We start from the raw sequence: 15,460 nt of genomic DNA, 5'->3' as shown, positions 1-15,460 counted from the left end.
GACTCCTGCCGTGTTGGGGACTCCTGCCCGTTGGGGACTCCTGCCCGTTGGGGACTCCTGCCCGTTGGGGACTCCTGCCCGTTGGGGGACTCCTGCCCGTTGGGGACTCCTGCCCGTTGGGGACTCCTGCCCGTTGGGGACTCCTGCCCGTTGGGGACTCCTGCCCGTTGGGGACTCCTGCCCGTTGGGGACTCCTGCCCGTTGGGGACTCCTGCCCGTTGGGGACTCCTGCCCGTTGGGGACTCCTGCCCGTTGGGGACTCGTACCCGTTGGGGACTCCTGCCCGTTGGGGACTCCTACCTGTTGGGACACCTACCCGTTGGGGACTCCTACCCGTTGGGGACTCCTACCTGTTGGGGACTCCTACCTGTTGGAAGTCCTACCTGTTGGGGACTCCTACCTGTTGGGGACTCCTACCTGTTGGGGACTCCCCTGTTGGGGACTCCTACCTGTTGGGGACTCCTACCTGTTGGGGACTCCTACCTGTTGGGGACTCCTACCTGTTGGGGACTCCTACCTGTTGGGGACTCCTACCTGTTGGGGACTCCTACCTGTTGGGGACTCCTACGTGTTGGGACTCCTGCCCGTTGGGGACTCCTGCCCGTTGGGGACTCCTGCCCGTTGGGGACTCCTGCCCGTTGGGGACTCCTGCCCGTTGGGGACTCCTGCCCGTTGGGGACTCCTGCCCGTTGGGGACTCGTACCCGTTGGGGACTCGTACCCGTTGGGGACTCCTGCCCGTTGGGGACTCCTGCCCGTTGGGGACTCGTACCCGTTGGGGACTCGCACCCGTTGGGGACTCCTGCCCGTTGGGGACTCCTGCCCGTTGGGGACTCCTGCCCGTTGGGGACTCCTGCCCGTTGGGGACTCCTGCCCGTTGGGGACTCCTGCCCGTTGGGGACTTCTGCCCGTTGGGGACTTCTGCCCGTTGGGGACTCCTGCCCGTTGGGGACTCCTGCCCGTTGGGGACTCGTGCCCGTTGGGGACTCGTGCCCGTTGGGGACTCGTGCCCGTTGGGGACTCGTGCCCGTTGGGGACTCCTGCCCCATGGGGACTCCTGCCCGTTGGGGACTCCTGCCCGTTGGGGACTCCTGCCCGTTGGGGACTCGTACCCGTTGGGGACTCCTGCCCGTTGGGACGCCTACCTGTCAATTCTCAGAATGCATTTAACTACAGCACTATATTGCATACAAATAACACATGATATAGTTGTGTATAATGTGTATATAACTTATAATCAGTGCTTATAACACATGATATAGTTGTGTATAACGTGTATATAACCTATAAACAGTGGTTAACACATGATATAGTTGTGTATAATGTGTATATAACTTATAAACAGTGCTTATAACACATTATATAGTTGTGTATAATGTGTATAACCTATAAACAGTGCTTATAACACATGATATAGTTGTGTATTTAACTTATAAACAGTGCTTATAACACATGATATAGTTGTGTATTTAACTTATAAACAGTGCTTATAACACATGATATAGTTGTGTATACAACTTATAAACAGTGCTTAAAACACATTGTAACATGAATTAATGAGCTCATTTGCAGTAGTAAGTCTAATAGATAACGTTCCACTTAATGATTAAAGTTTTAGAACCATCAGATCGTAGTCTATACTACAGATAAGCTATATCACAGGGTGGATCATTAATTGGATATTACGTTACACACACACACACACACACACACACACACACACACACACACACACACACACACACACAGAAACAAATACATTGAAAACATGCATGAGCTCCTACAGCCCGACGGTCCATGGATTTTTCCAGCCAGCTAGACAGTCTAATTACAATATCTCTCTAAAGCTGAAAGAAGTAGTCGACTGAATGTCTCTACATTAATAGAGCTGTTTCTAGTCCTATATAATATTAAATCATCATCACAATGTCTTTGTGGCTATTTCATTGATTTACCTAATGACTCACCTTATTGTACAATGCCTGTATCAGCAAATGTTATATATGTGGGTTTGTAATAGCCTACTATGACTAGGTAATTACCGGTCGGGCCTGCTCCTCTTATCCAGAGAGAAACTACAGACACAAAGACTAGATTATCTGGGGAAAGAATAGAATAGAGAAAATTGTCTTTTTATTATTTCCAATCTCATTTCATTTCCCTTCTCTCCCTTTGTCCATTTTCAATGAGAAAGAAAACGTCTAGTTTTTTTCCTCCCAACTCTGATGTGACATACGGTTTGTGTTTTAATGAATTTGTGTCTGTTTTTTTATTATTTTGGCAGGTATTCATAATTGGACTCATTGCAGACAGAAAGTTTCAGCACTTTAACCCTGTCCTTGAAACCTACATACGGAAGCATTTCAGTGCTACTCTGGCGTACACGTGAGTACAGCTTATTACTGACAAAACATTAGGAACACCTGCTCATTCCTTGATGTACACTGACCAGGTGAAAGCTATGATCCCTTATTGATGTCACTTGTTAAATCAGTGTAGATGAAGAGGAGGAGACAGGTTAAAGAAGGATTTATAAACCTTGAGACATGGATTGTGTATGTGTGCCATTCAGAGGGTGAATGGGCAAGACAAAATATTTAAGTGCCTTTGAACGGGGTATGGTAATAGGTGGGAGGCGCACCGGTTTGAGTGCGTCAAGAACTGCAACGCTGCTGGGTTTTTCCACACTCAACGGTTTCCTGTGATTATCAAGAATGGTCCACCACCCAAAGGACACCCATCCAACTGGACACAACTGTAGGGTGCATTGGAGTCAGTATGGGCCAGCATCCCTGTAGAACGCTTTTAAACACCCTTTAAAGTCCATTCTCCGACGAATTGAGGCTGTTCTGAGGGCAAAAGGTGTGTGTGTGTGTTGGGGGGAGGTGTTCCTAATGTTTTGTCCACTCACTGTATAATGAGTGGAGGGATGATTGGTCCTTTTTCCTGGGAACTCGGGCCTGGACGGTGTTTTCATCATGCTGCTTCTTCTTCTCATGGTTAGATCATAACCCTGTACCAAGGATATGTGCATAACGAGGGACTCCATCGGCATGCCAATAGCTGTTAATAAATGCTGTACGCGTTCAATGTGAACAAATACAACTGAACACAATGTAGGAGCCACGCGTCTCGGTGCAGTGGGTTTTGTAACGTGTTTCCAGAACATCTTACCACTTCCCAGAATGGGTCATCAACTGCTTCAATCTGAATAGTGGATTTCACCAGGAAGCAGACCACGGTCCTAAACAACTATGTAGATAATGCAGAGAAGTTAAATGTACAGCTATATGAACAGAACGAGCTGTATAGTGTTAAGTATTTACAGTGCATTCGGAAGGTATTCAGACCCCTTCACCCCCCCCCCCCCACCAAAAAAAAATGTTTTACGTTACAACCTTATGCTGAAATGGATTATTTTTATATTATTATTATTTTTGTCACCCACTCATCAATCTACACACACTACCCTATCATTTGCAACTTTGTATAAAAAAAAAAATTATAATAAAAAATATCAAATTTACTTAAGTATTCAGACCCTTTACTATGTACTTTGTTGAAGCACAGCTTGGCACAGCTGTATTTATGGAGTTTGTCCCATTCTCCTCTGCATATCGTCTCAAGCTCTTGTCAGGTTGGATGGGGAGTATGAAATAACACATATGGAATCATATAGTGACCAAAAAAGTGTTAATATATATTTTATTTTTGAGATTCTTCAAATTAGCCATCCTTTGCGTTGTGAACAGCTTTGCATTCTCTCAACCAGCTTCATGAGGTAATCACCTGGAATGCATTTCAGTTAACCGGTTTGCCTTGTTAAAAGTTAATTTGTGGAATTTCTTTGAGCCAATCAGTTGTGCTGTGACAAGGTAGATGTGGTATACAGAAGCTAGCCCTATTTGGTAAAAGTCCATAGCAAGAACAGCTCAAATAAGCAAAGAGAAACGACAAACCATCATTACTTTATTAAGACATGAAGGTCAGTCAGTACGGAACATTTCAAGAACTTTTAAAATTTCTTCAAGTGCAATCGCAAAAAACCATCGAGGTTTTATTTCATAGTTTTGATGTCTTTACTATTATTCTACAATGTATAAAATAGTAAAAATAAAGAAAAACCCTTTAATGAGTAGGTGTTCTAAAACAAGTGACCAGTAGTATATATGTTCAACAATTCAAATCACATTTTATTGGTCACGGAAACACATACAGTTGAAGTCGGAAGTTTACATACACCAAATTAGCCAAATACATTTAAACTCAGTTTTTCACAAATCCTGACATTTAATCCTAGTAAAAATTCCCTGTCTTATGTCAGTTAGGATCACCACTTTATTTTAAGAATGTGAAATGTCAGAATAATAGTAGCGAGAATGATTTATTTCAGCTTTTATTTCTTTCATCACATTCCCAGTGGGTCAGAAGTTTACATACACCTAATTAGTATTTGGTAGCATTGCCTTGTTTAACTTGGGTCGTTTGGGTATGTTTTGGGTAGCCTTCCACAAGCTTCCCACAATGAGTTGGGTGAAATTTGGCCCATTCCTCCTGACAGAGCTGGTGTAACTGAGTCAGGTTTGTGGGCCTCCTTGCTCGCACACGCTTTTTCAGTTCTGCCCACAAATGTTCTATAGGATTGAGGTCAGGGCTTTGTGATGGCCACTCCAATTCCTTGACTTTGTCCTTAAGCCATTTTTCCACAACTTTGGAAGTGTGCTTGGGGTCATTGTTCATTTGGAAGACCCATTTGCGACCAAGCTTTAACTTCCTGACTGATGTCTTGAGATGTTGCTTCAATCTATACACATAATTTTCCCTCCTCATGATGCCATCTATTGTGTGAAGTGCACCAGTCCCTCCTGCAGCAGAGCATCCCCAAAACATGATGCTGCTACCCCCGTGCTTCACGGTTGGGATGGTCTTCTTTGGCTTGCAAGCCTCCCCCTTGTTCCTCAAAACATAACGATGATCATTCTGGCCAAACAGTTCTATTTTTGTTTCATCAGACCAGAGGACATTTCTCCAAAAAGTACGATCTTTGTCCCCATGTGCAGTTGCAAACCGTAGTCTGGCTTTTTTTATGGCGGTTTTGGAGCAGTGGCTTCTTCCTTGCTGAGCGGCCTTTCAGGTTATGTCGATATAGGACTCGTTTTACTGTGGATATAGATACTTTTGTACCTGTTTCCTCCAGCATCTTCACAAGGTCCTTTGCTGCTGTTCTGGGATTGATTTGCACTTTTCGCACCAAAGTACGTTCATCTCTAGGAGACAGAACACGTCTCGTTCCTGAGCGGTATGACGGCTGCATGGTCCCATGGTGTTTATACTGGCGTACTATTGTTTGTACAGATGAACGTGCTACCTTCCGGCGTTTGGAAATTGCTCCCAAGGATGAACCAGACTTGTGGAGGTCTACAATTTTCTTTTGAGGTCTTGGCTAATTACTTTTGATTTTCCCATGATGTTAAGCAAAGAGGCACTGAGTTTAAAGGTAGGCCTTGAAATACACCCACAGGTAGACCTCCAATTGACTCAAATGATGTCAATTAGCCTATCAGAAGCTTCTAAAGCCATGACATCCTTTTCTGGAATTTTTCAAGGTGTTTAAAGGCACAGTCAACTTAGTGTATGTAAACTTCTGACCCACTGGAATTGTGATACAGTGAATAATAAGCGAAATAATATGTCTGTAAACAATTGTTGTAAAAATGACTTGTGTCATGCACAAAGTAGATGTCCTAACCGACTTGCCAAAACTACAGTTTGTTAACAACAAATTTGTGGAGTGGTTGAAAAATGAGTTTTAATGACTCCAACCTAAGTGTATGTAAACTTCCGACTTCAACTGTATTTACCAGATGTTATTGTGGGTGTAGTGAAATGCGTGTGTTTCTTGCTCCAATAGTGCAGTAATATCTAACAATTCACAACAATACACACAAATCTAAACGTTAAAGAATGCAATTAAGAAATCTATACATATTAGGATGAGCAATGTCGGAGTGGCATTGACTAAAATACAGTAGAAACTGACCAATGTTTTGAAGAACTATGTAGAGAATGCAGAGAAGGTGACAGAACAGCTATACAATATCTAATGTAATGTGTATATGTGTATGTTCTTCAGGAAGCTGACCAAGGTTCTGAAGAACTATGTGGAGAATGCAGAGAAGCTGACAGAACAGCTGCTGAAGGCCATGAAAGCTCTGGAGTACATATTCAAGTTTATAGTGCGCTCCAGGGTCCTCTTCAACCAGTAAGTACACACACACACACACACACACACACACACACACACACACACACACACACACACACACACCCCTACACACTACTCTGCTCAAATCGTTCATGTGAATAATATGACTTTAGTGTTGATTTGTCCGTCTGTATCCGTTTCCGTTTGAATGTAAATATTGACAGCAGGAAGTTCATGGTGTGTAATATGCTACAGGGCCTTCATAAAGTATTCAGACCCCTTGACTTATTCCACGTTTTGTTGTGTTACTGCCTGAATTTAAAATGGATTAAATTGATTTTTTTCTCTCTCCCGTTTACACACAATACCCCATAATGACACATTTTTGTGCAAATGTATTGAAAATGAAATACAGAAATATCTCATTTACATAAGTGTCCATACTCCTGAGTCAATACATGTTAGAATCACCTTTGGCAGCGATTACAGCTGTGAGTCTTTATGGGTAAGTCTCTAAGAGCTTTGCAGACCTGGATTGTACAATATTTGCACATTATTCTTTTTTAAATTCTTCAAACTCTGTCAAGTTGGTTGTTGATCATTGCTAGATAGCCATTTTCAAGTCTTGCCATAGATTTTAAAACTGTAACCTTGGCCCCTCAGGAACATTCAATGTCATCTTGGAAAGCAACTCCAGTGTAGATTTGGCCTTGTGTTTTGAGGTTATTGTCCTGCTGTAAGGTCAATTACTCTCCCAGTGTCTGTTGGAATGCAGACTGAACCAGGTTTAGCCTGTGCTTACCTCTATTTTGTTTATTTTTATCCTAAAGATCTCTCTAGTCCTTGCCGATGACAAGCATACCCATAACATGGTGCAGCCACCACCACCATGGTTGAATATATCTAGTGTGGATTTGCCCAAAACATAACTCTTTGTATTCAGAAGATAAAGTTAATTTCTTTGCCAAAGGTTTTGCAGTTTTACTTTAGTGCATTATTTGGCACTAAATAAGCATACCCACTTATTGCAAACAGGATGCATGTTTTGGAATATTTTTATTCTGTACTACAGGCTTCTTTATTTTCACTGTCATTTAGGTTGGTATTGTGGAGTAACTGCAATGTTGTTGATCCATCCTCAGTTTTCTCCTATCACATCCATTAAACTCTGTTACTGTCACAAGTCACAATTGGCCTCATGGTAAAATCCCTGAGTGGTTTCCTTCCTCTCCTGCAACTGAGTTAGGAAGGACGCCTGTATCTTTGTAGTGACGCAGTATGATGATACACCATCCAAAGTGTAATTAATAAATTCACCATGCTCAAAGGGATATTCAATATCTGCTTTTAATTTGTTTTACCCATCTACCAATAGGTTCCTTTCTTTGCGAGGCATTGGAAAACCTCCCTGGTCTTTGTGGTTGAGTCTGTGTTTGAAATTCACTGCTTGACTGAGGGACATTACAATTATCTGTATGTGTTGGGGTAGTCATTAAACATGTTAAACACTGTTATTGCACCCAGAGTCCATGCAACTGATTATGTTACTTGTTAAGCACATTTTTTACTCCTGAACTTATTTCGGCTCACCATAACAAAGGGGTTGAATGCTTATTGACTCATTTATTTATACATTTTATAAAACATATCTAAAAACATAAATCCACTTTGACATTAATGGGGTATTGTGTGTAGGCCAGTGACACACAATCTACAATGAATTCATTTTAAATTGAGGCTGTAACACAACAAAATGTGGACAAAGTCAAGTAATGTGGATACTTTCTGAAGGCCCCGTAAATCATATTGATTATGTCGCCGTTACTCTACCCCTATTAAAAATGTGCCATATAATAACTACCGCCATATAATAACTACCACATAACTACCACCATATAATAACTACCACCATATAATAACTACCACCATATAATAACTACCACATAACTACCACCATATAATAACTACCACATAACTACCACCATATAATAACTACCACATAACTACCGCCATATAATAACTACCACATAACTACCACCATATAATAACTACCACCATATAATAACTACCACATAACTACCGCCATATAATAACTACCACATAACTACCGCCATATAATAACTACCACATAACTACCGCCATATAATAACTACCACATAACTACCACCATATAATAACTACCACATAACTACCACCATATAATAACTACCACCATATAATAACTACCACCATATAATAACTACCACCATATAATAACTACCACATAACTACCGCCATATAATAACTACCGCCATATAATAACTACCACCATATAATAACTACCACATAACTACCACCATATAATAACTACCACCATATAATAACTACCACATAACTACCGCCATATAATAACTACCGCCATATAATAACTACCACCATATAATAACTACCACATAACTACCACCATATAATAACTACCACATAACTACCACCATATAATAACTACCACCATATAATAACTACCGCCATATAATAACTACCACATAACTACCGCCATATAATAACTACCACATAACTACCGCCATATAATAACTACCACATAACTACCGCCATATAATAACTACCACATAACTACCACCATATAATAACTACCACATAACTACCACCATATAATAACTACCACCATATAATAACTACCACCATATAATAACTACCACCATATAATAACTACCACATAACTACCGCCATATAATAACTACCGCCATATAATAACTACCACCATATAATAACTACCACATAACTACCACCATATAATAACTACCACATAACTACCACCATATAATAACTACCACCATATAATAACTACCGCCATATAATAACTACCGCCATATAATAACTACCACATAACTACCACCATATAATAACTACCACATAACTACCACCATATAATAACTACCACATAACTACCACCATATAATAACTACCACCATATAATAACTACCACCATATAATAACTACCACCATATAATAACTACCACCATATAATAACTACCACATAACTACCACCATATAATAACTACCACATAACTACCACCATATAATAACTACCACCATATAATAACTACCACCATATAATAACTACCACATAACTACCACCATATAATAACTACCACATAACTACCACCATATAATAACTACCACCATATAATAACTACCACATAACTACCACCATATAATAACTACCACCATATAATAACTACCATATAACTACCACCATATAATAACTACCACCATATAATAACTACCGCCATATAATAACTACCACATAACTACCACCATATAATAACTACCACATAACTACCACCATATAATAACTACCACATAACTACCACCATATAATAACTACCACATAACTACCACCATATAATAACTACCACAATATAATAACTACCACCATATAATAACTACCACCATATAATAACTACCACCATATAATAACTACCACCATATAATAACTACCACCATATAATAACTACCGCCATATAATAACTACCGCCATATAATAACTACCGCCATATAATAACTACCACATAACTACCACCATATAATAACTACCACATAACTACCACCATAAAATAACTACCACATAACTACCACCATATAATAACTACCACCATATAATAACTACCACCATATAATAACTACCACCATATAATAACTACCACATAACTACCACCATATAATAACTACCACCATATAATAACTACCACAATATAATAACTACCACCATATAATAACTACCACATAACTACCATCATATAATAACTACCACCATATAATAACTACCACCATATAATAACTACCACATAACTACCACCATATAATAACTACCACATAACTACCACCATATAATAACTACCACCATAAAATAACTACCACATAACTACCACCATATAATAACTACCACCATATAATAACTACCACCATATAATAACTACCATATAACTACCACCATATAATAACTACCACCATATAATAACTACCGCCATATAATAACTACCGCCATATAATAACTACCACATAACTACCACCATACAATAACTACCGCCATACAACAACTACAACTACCGCCATACAGCAACTACAACTACCGCCATACAGCAACTACAACTACCGCCATACAACAACTACAACTACCGCCATACAACAACTACAACTACCGCCATATAACAACTGACTTCACATTGACGCTACCAGTTCATGATCAAGCCATTTCTCATATTTTAACATGTTGAATGGTTCAGGCTAGTTTCAGTCCGTTATAGAGTTCCAGAGGTTCATCATGTGACTAGCCTACAGGATATTATTGGATGTATTCGTATTTGTCAGAGGGAAACTTTTGAATGGGCGATTATCTTTCTCCCAGGTTGTGAAGTTGGTCATTTGGTATTGCGTGTTGCGTAGTGTAATATATGACCCAGGTATAATAGAGTGTGTGGAGTTTGATTGGTTTTCCTGTGGTGGAAAGAGAACAAGGTGTCCTTCAGCTCCACAAATTAGAACGGGGATGACACTCTCACTGGGCCCTACTCTCCTGCTTGGAGGAGTGAAGACATTGTGTGTGGCAGATGAGACAGACAGACAGACAGACAGACAGACAGACATCTCAGGGCTCTGGCTGGCCAGTGGAACGTTTCTGAGGAGTGAGGACATTGTGACAGACAGACATTCTCATCCCACTATTTTCTCCTTGGAGGTAGAGCTGGTGCCTGGTTGGTTGCCTGTGCTTGGCATGGTAGTTCTGTTCTGTCCCAGTGTACCGGCCTGACTCTGACTGGCTGGCTGGGTCTGAAATAACAACCTGTTCACTATATGGGTCCTGTGGGCCCTTGTCAAAAGTTCTGCCCCATAGGGAATAGTGTGCCATTTTGAACACAGCCTCTGAACTCTGCTTTGTAGCACCACATGAGAGGAAAGAAGGAAGACTTCAGTGTTGTTGTGAAACCTCAGAGCGATGCTTCAAATCCCATAGTTTCTGCCTGTAAGCCCCCTCCACTCATCAGTGGCTATTTCCTATCTCTGCCTGCATGTCTGTCTGTGTTCTACAGACTCTCATCATGTAGATAGCAACCACCTAACCTGGCTTCAAATAGTATTGGCTTCCTTGCACCAGGCAAAGCTCAATCAAATACTACTTGAACCCAGGTATGGCAACCTGCATTACCCTGTCTGTGTCTGGAAGTAACAGTGTGAAGTTGGATGTGGAAACCCTCTCTAAACATGCCTTGTACCCCCTCAGCAGTGTAGGAGGAAGAAACCCCCTCTAAACATGTCCTGTCAGCAGTGTAGGAGGAAGAAACCCCCACTAAACATGTCTTGTCCCCCTCAGCAGTGTAGGAGGAAGAAACCCCCTCTAAACATGTCTTGTCCCCCCTCAGCAGTGTAGGAGGAAGAAACCCCCTCTAAACATGTCTTGTCCCCCTCAGCAGTGTAGGAGGAAGAAACCCCCTCTAAACATGTCTTGTCCCCCCTCAGCAGTGTAGGAGGAAGAAACCCCCTCTAAACATGTCTTGTCCCCCTTCAGCAGTGTAGGAGGAAGAAACCCCCTCTAAACATGTCTTGTCCCCCCTCAGCAGTGTAGGAGGAAGAAACCCCCTCTAAACATGTCTTGTCCCTCTCAGCAGTGTAGGAGGAAGAAACCCCCTCTAAACATGTCTTGTCCCCCTCAGCAGTGTAGGAGGAAGAAACCCCCTCTAAACATGTCTTGTCCCCCCTCAGCAGTGTAGGAGGAAGAAACCCCCTCTAAACATGTCTTGTCCCCCTCAGCAGTGTAGGAGGAAGAAACCCCCTCTAAACATGTCTTGTACCCCCTCAGCAGTGTAGGAGGAAGAAACCCCCTCTAAACATGTCTTGTCCCCGTCAGCAGTGTAGGAGGAAGAAACCCCCTCTAAACATGTCTTGTACCCCCTCAGCAGTGTAGGAGGAAGAAACCCCCTCTAAACATGCCTTGTCCCCCCTCAGCAGTGTAGCAGGACGTAGAGTAACTTGTGTTTTACTCAGTAATCACTAATAGAGGTCCATACATTGCAGTGATGGTAGACACACATTTCGTTTTATTCCCCAACAAAGCATCTAATTTTATAGTTCCATTCCCGTTTGGGGAGATTTACATGCATTGTGCAAGTGAGTGGGATAAAAGCCATGTTGTGGGGATTAGAGATGAGAGAATAGAGGCTTTACTTTAATCTCCTGTCTTGCACTCCTGTCTTGCACCGTACAAAGAGTTACAGGGATGCAGTCCCGATTCTGCCTCCATACAACGCGTTACAGTCCAGATTCTGCCTCCATACAAAGGGTTACAGTCCAGATTCTGCCTCCATACAAAGGGTTACAGTCCAGATTCTGCCTCCATACAAAGGGTTACAGTCCAGATTCTGCCTCCATACAAAGGGTTACAGTCCAGATTCTGCCTCCATACAAAGGGTTACAGTCCAGATTCTGCCTCCATACAAAGGGTTACAGTCCAGATTCTGCCTCCATACAAAGGGTTACAGTCCAGATTCTGCCTCCATACAAAGGGTTACAGTCCAGATTCTGCCTCCATACAAAGGGTTACAGTCCAGATTCTGCCTCCATACAAAGGGTTACAGTCCAGATTCTGCCTCCATACAAAGGGTTACAGTCCAGATTCTGCCTCCATACAAAGGGTTACAGTCCAGATTCTGTCTCCATACAAAGGGTTACAGTCCAGATTCTGCCTCCATACAAAGGGTTACAGTCCAGATTCTGCCTCCATACAAAGGGTTACAGTCCAGATTCTGCCTCCATACAAAGTGTTACAGTCCAGATTCTGCCTCCATACAAAGTGTTACAGTCCAGATTCTGCCTCCATACAAAGGGTTACAGTCCAGATTCTGTCTCCATACAAAGGGTTACAGTCCAGATTCTGTCTCCATACAAAGTGTTACAGTCCAGATTCTGCCTCCATACAAAGGGTTACAGTCCAGATTCTGCCTCCATACAAAGGGTTACAGTCCAGATTCTGCCTCCATACAAAGGGTTACAGTCCAGATTCTGCCTCCATACAAAGTGTTACAGTCCAGATTCTGCCTCCATACAAAGGGTTACAGTCCAGATTCTGCCTCCATACAAAGGGTTACAGTCCAGATTCTGCCTCCATACAAAGTGTTACAGTCCAGGTTCTGCCTCCATACAAAGTGGTACAGTGCAGATTCCTCCATACTGTCGTGTCTTTGGCATCATTAAAAGTGAAGACTGGTATTTTATCAAATCAATTCCCTGTAATTATTATTACGTTGTTAAACTAATCATGTAAATGTAATTAACTAGGAAGTCGGGGCACCAAGGAAAATCTTCATATTACAAAGTTATAATTTTCCTAATATACCTCTTCAGATATTTTAATATCTGGTCAATTAGTCTTGTAATTAATGATTTATTCTTTGCCTCAAGTTAGTCTCATTCCAAATGTCGTAAATTGTTGGTTATCTGCACAAACCCAGCCTTTACTATGAATCATCCATACATCAATTGGCTTAATCATTTATTTACTAACTAATAACAGAAATGCATAAACAAACAGTAGATAAGGTTACAAGGAAATGAAAGTGGAGGTTCCCTAGTGGGCTAAGCCGATATGACGGCTTGGTGGACAAAGGGAAGTGGGTGTGGACTGAGAACATGCTGTAAAGACAAAAGGAATCACTACACAGTTGATAATTATATTAATTGAAATGCTAACCCTTTGCACATGAACGCTCACTCATTCGGGAATAATTGCAATCAATATATATTTACACCCAGCGTGTCGTCGTGATTTCTGTTGGAATCCGGACCATCTGCTGACAGTCAGTTCATCAGCGTCTCTCTTTCTGCTTCCCTGAAGATCAAAGTCTTTCGTGGTTAGAATGGATACTTCAGAGTACCATTCAGAAATGTTATCATTGGCTAGATGTTTTGTCAGTTTTCGCATCCCAGGTTGACATAATTTCTAGCTGCAGACTAGTAATTAGTATCTAAAATGTGCTCTTATTCTGTCGGTATCGATAGTCTCAGAGTTGAACCATTTCCACCCGTGTAGCCAATGTTCCACGTGGTTTGGTTAGGAATTCAACAACCATTACAACCTTAGCTTAGACTGAGGTTTTTGTGGTCTGAAGGGGATTTCCTCAGGAGGGGTTTTTATTCGTAACAGTAGAAAAGGCGGTTCTACGACGCTAGATCATGTCTGTGCTCACGGGGGGCGGGCCATTGACTTAGTTAAACTTTAAAGGGAATACAGTTCTCTCACATTAAAGGTTTAACATCCCATTACATCATTTCAGAAATAGTTGTATTTTTACTCATTCATTTTATACATGAATTAGATGCAAACCCCATAATTGAGAAATGTACACATTCCCGAGAGATAGTTATGTGTGTTTCTTGTCCTCTGAGGTCACCAAATGAAACGCACTCGTCATACCCGTCCCTTAACTGTCCACGGACCATTCTCACGTGGACATTTTCTTTCAAATTCCCTTTTTGGGGATTTAGGAGTTCGCCATGTGAAATCCTTTATTCTCTCTGTGTCTCTCTTTCTGCATGGCCAGGGGGAGAGAGTCTCCACCAGAAATGTATGGCCTGAGATAAAATATCCTGGGTGTAGGAGAGAGTGGGGGAAGCCACAATCTATACCCAGAAAGGGCCACGTCATTACAATACAAAGGGTTACAGTCCAGATTCTGCCTCCATACAAAGGGTTACAGTCCAGATTCTGCCTCCATACAAAGGGTTACAGTCCAGGTTGTGCCTCCACACAAATCAAATGGAACTGGTGGGTGAGAGATCGACAACAACACACTATGAAAGCCTTAGACCAGGGGTTTTCAAATATTACTCTAGCAGGTCCTGATTACTACTGGTTTTCTGTTCTACTTGATAATTACTTGCCCCTACCTGGGGTCCCAGGTCTAACTCAGGCCCTGGTCATTAATATCACCCACCTGGGGTCACAGGTCTAAATCAGTCCCTGGTCATTAATATCACTCACCTGGGGTCCCAGGTCTAAATCAGGCCCTGGTCATTAATATCACCCACCTGGTGTCCCAGCTCTAAATTAGGCCCTGATCATTAACATCCCCCACCTTGTGTCCCAGGTCTAAATCAGGCCCTGGTCATTAATATCACTCACCTGGGGTCCCAGGTCTAAATCAGTCCCTGATCATTAATATCACCCCACCTGGTGTCCCAGGTCTAAATCAGGCCCTGATCATTA

At 41.8% G+C, this 15,460-nt stretch overlaps 1 protein-coding gene across 7 annotated transcripts in view; it reads left to right on the top strand.

The window, feature by feature from the left end:
- The window catches only part of LOC106591860 (dedicator of cytokinesis protein 1), a 723,705-nt gene that overhangs the window by 114,022 nt on the left and 594,223 nt on the right, over positions 1 to 15,460 (top strand). For all 7 annotated transcript variants that reach the window (XM_045687698.1, XM_045687691.1, XM_045687686.1 and 4 more), the window contains exons 21-22: positions 2,284 to 2,384; positions 6,133 to 6,261. In XM_045687698.1, the coding sequence (XP_045543654.1) occupies positions 2,284 to 2,384; positions 6,133 to 6,261 (230 nt within the window). The remainder of the gene's footprint in view (positions 1 to 2,283; positions 2,385 to 6,132; positions 6,262 to 15,460) is intronic.

The sequence above is a fragment of the Salmo salar genome, chromosome ssa01 (assembly GCF_905237065.1).
Source record: "Salmo salar chromosome ssa01, Ssal_v3.1, whole genome shotgun sequence".
NCBI classification, from domain to species: domain Eukaryota; kingdom Metazoa; phylum Chordata; class Actinopteri; order Salmoniformes; family Salmonidae; genus Salmo; species Salmo salar.
The sequence above is the reverse complement of the archived record's forward strand: the minus strand, read 5'-3'. Positions and strand labels throughout refer to the sequence as shown.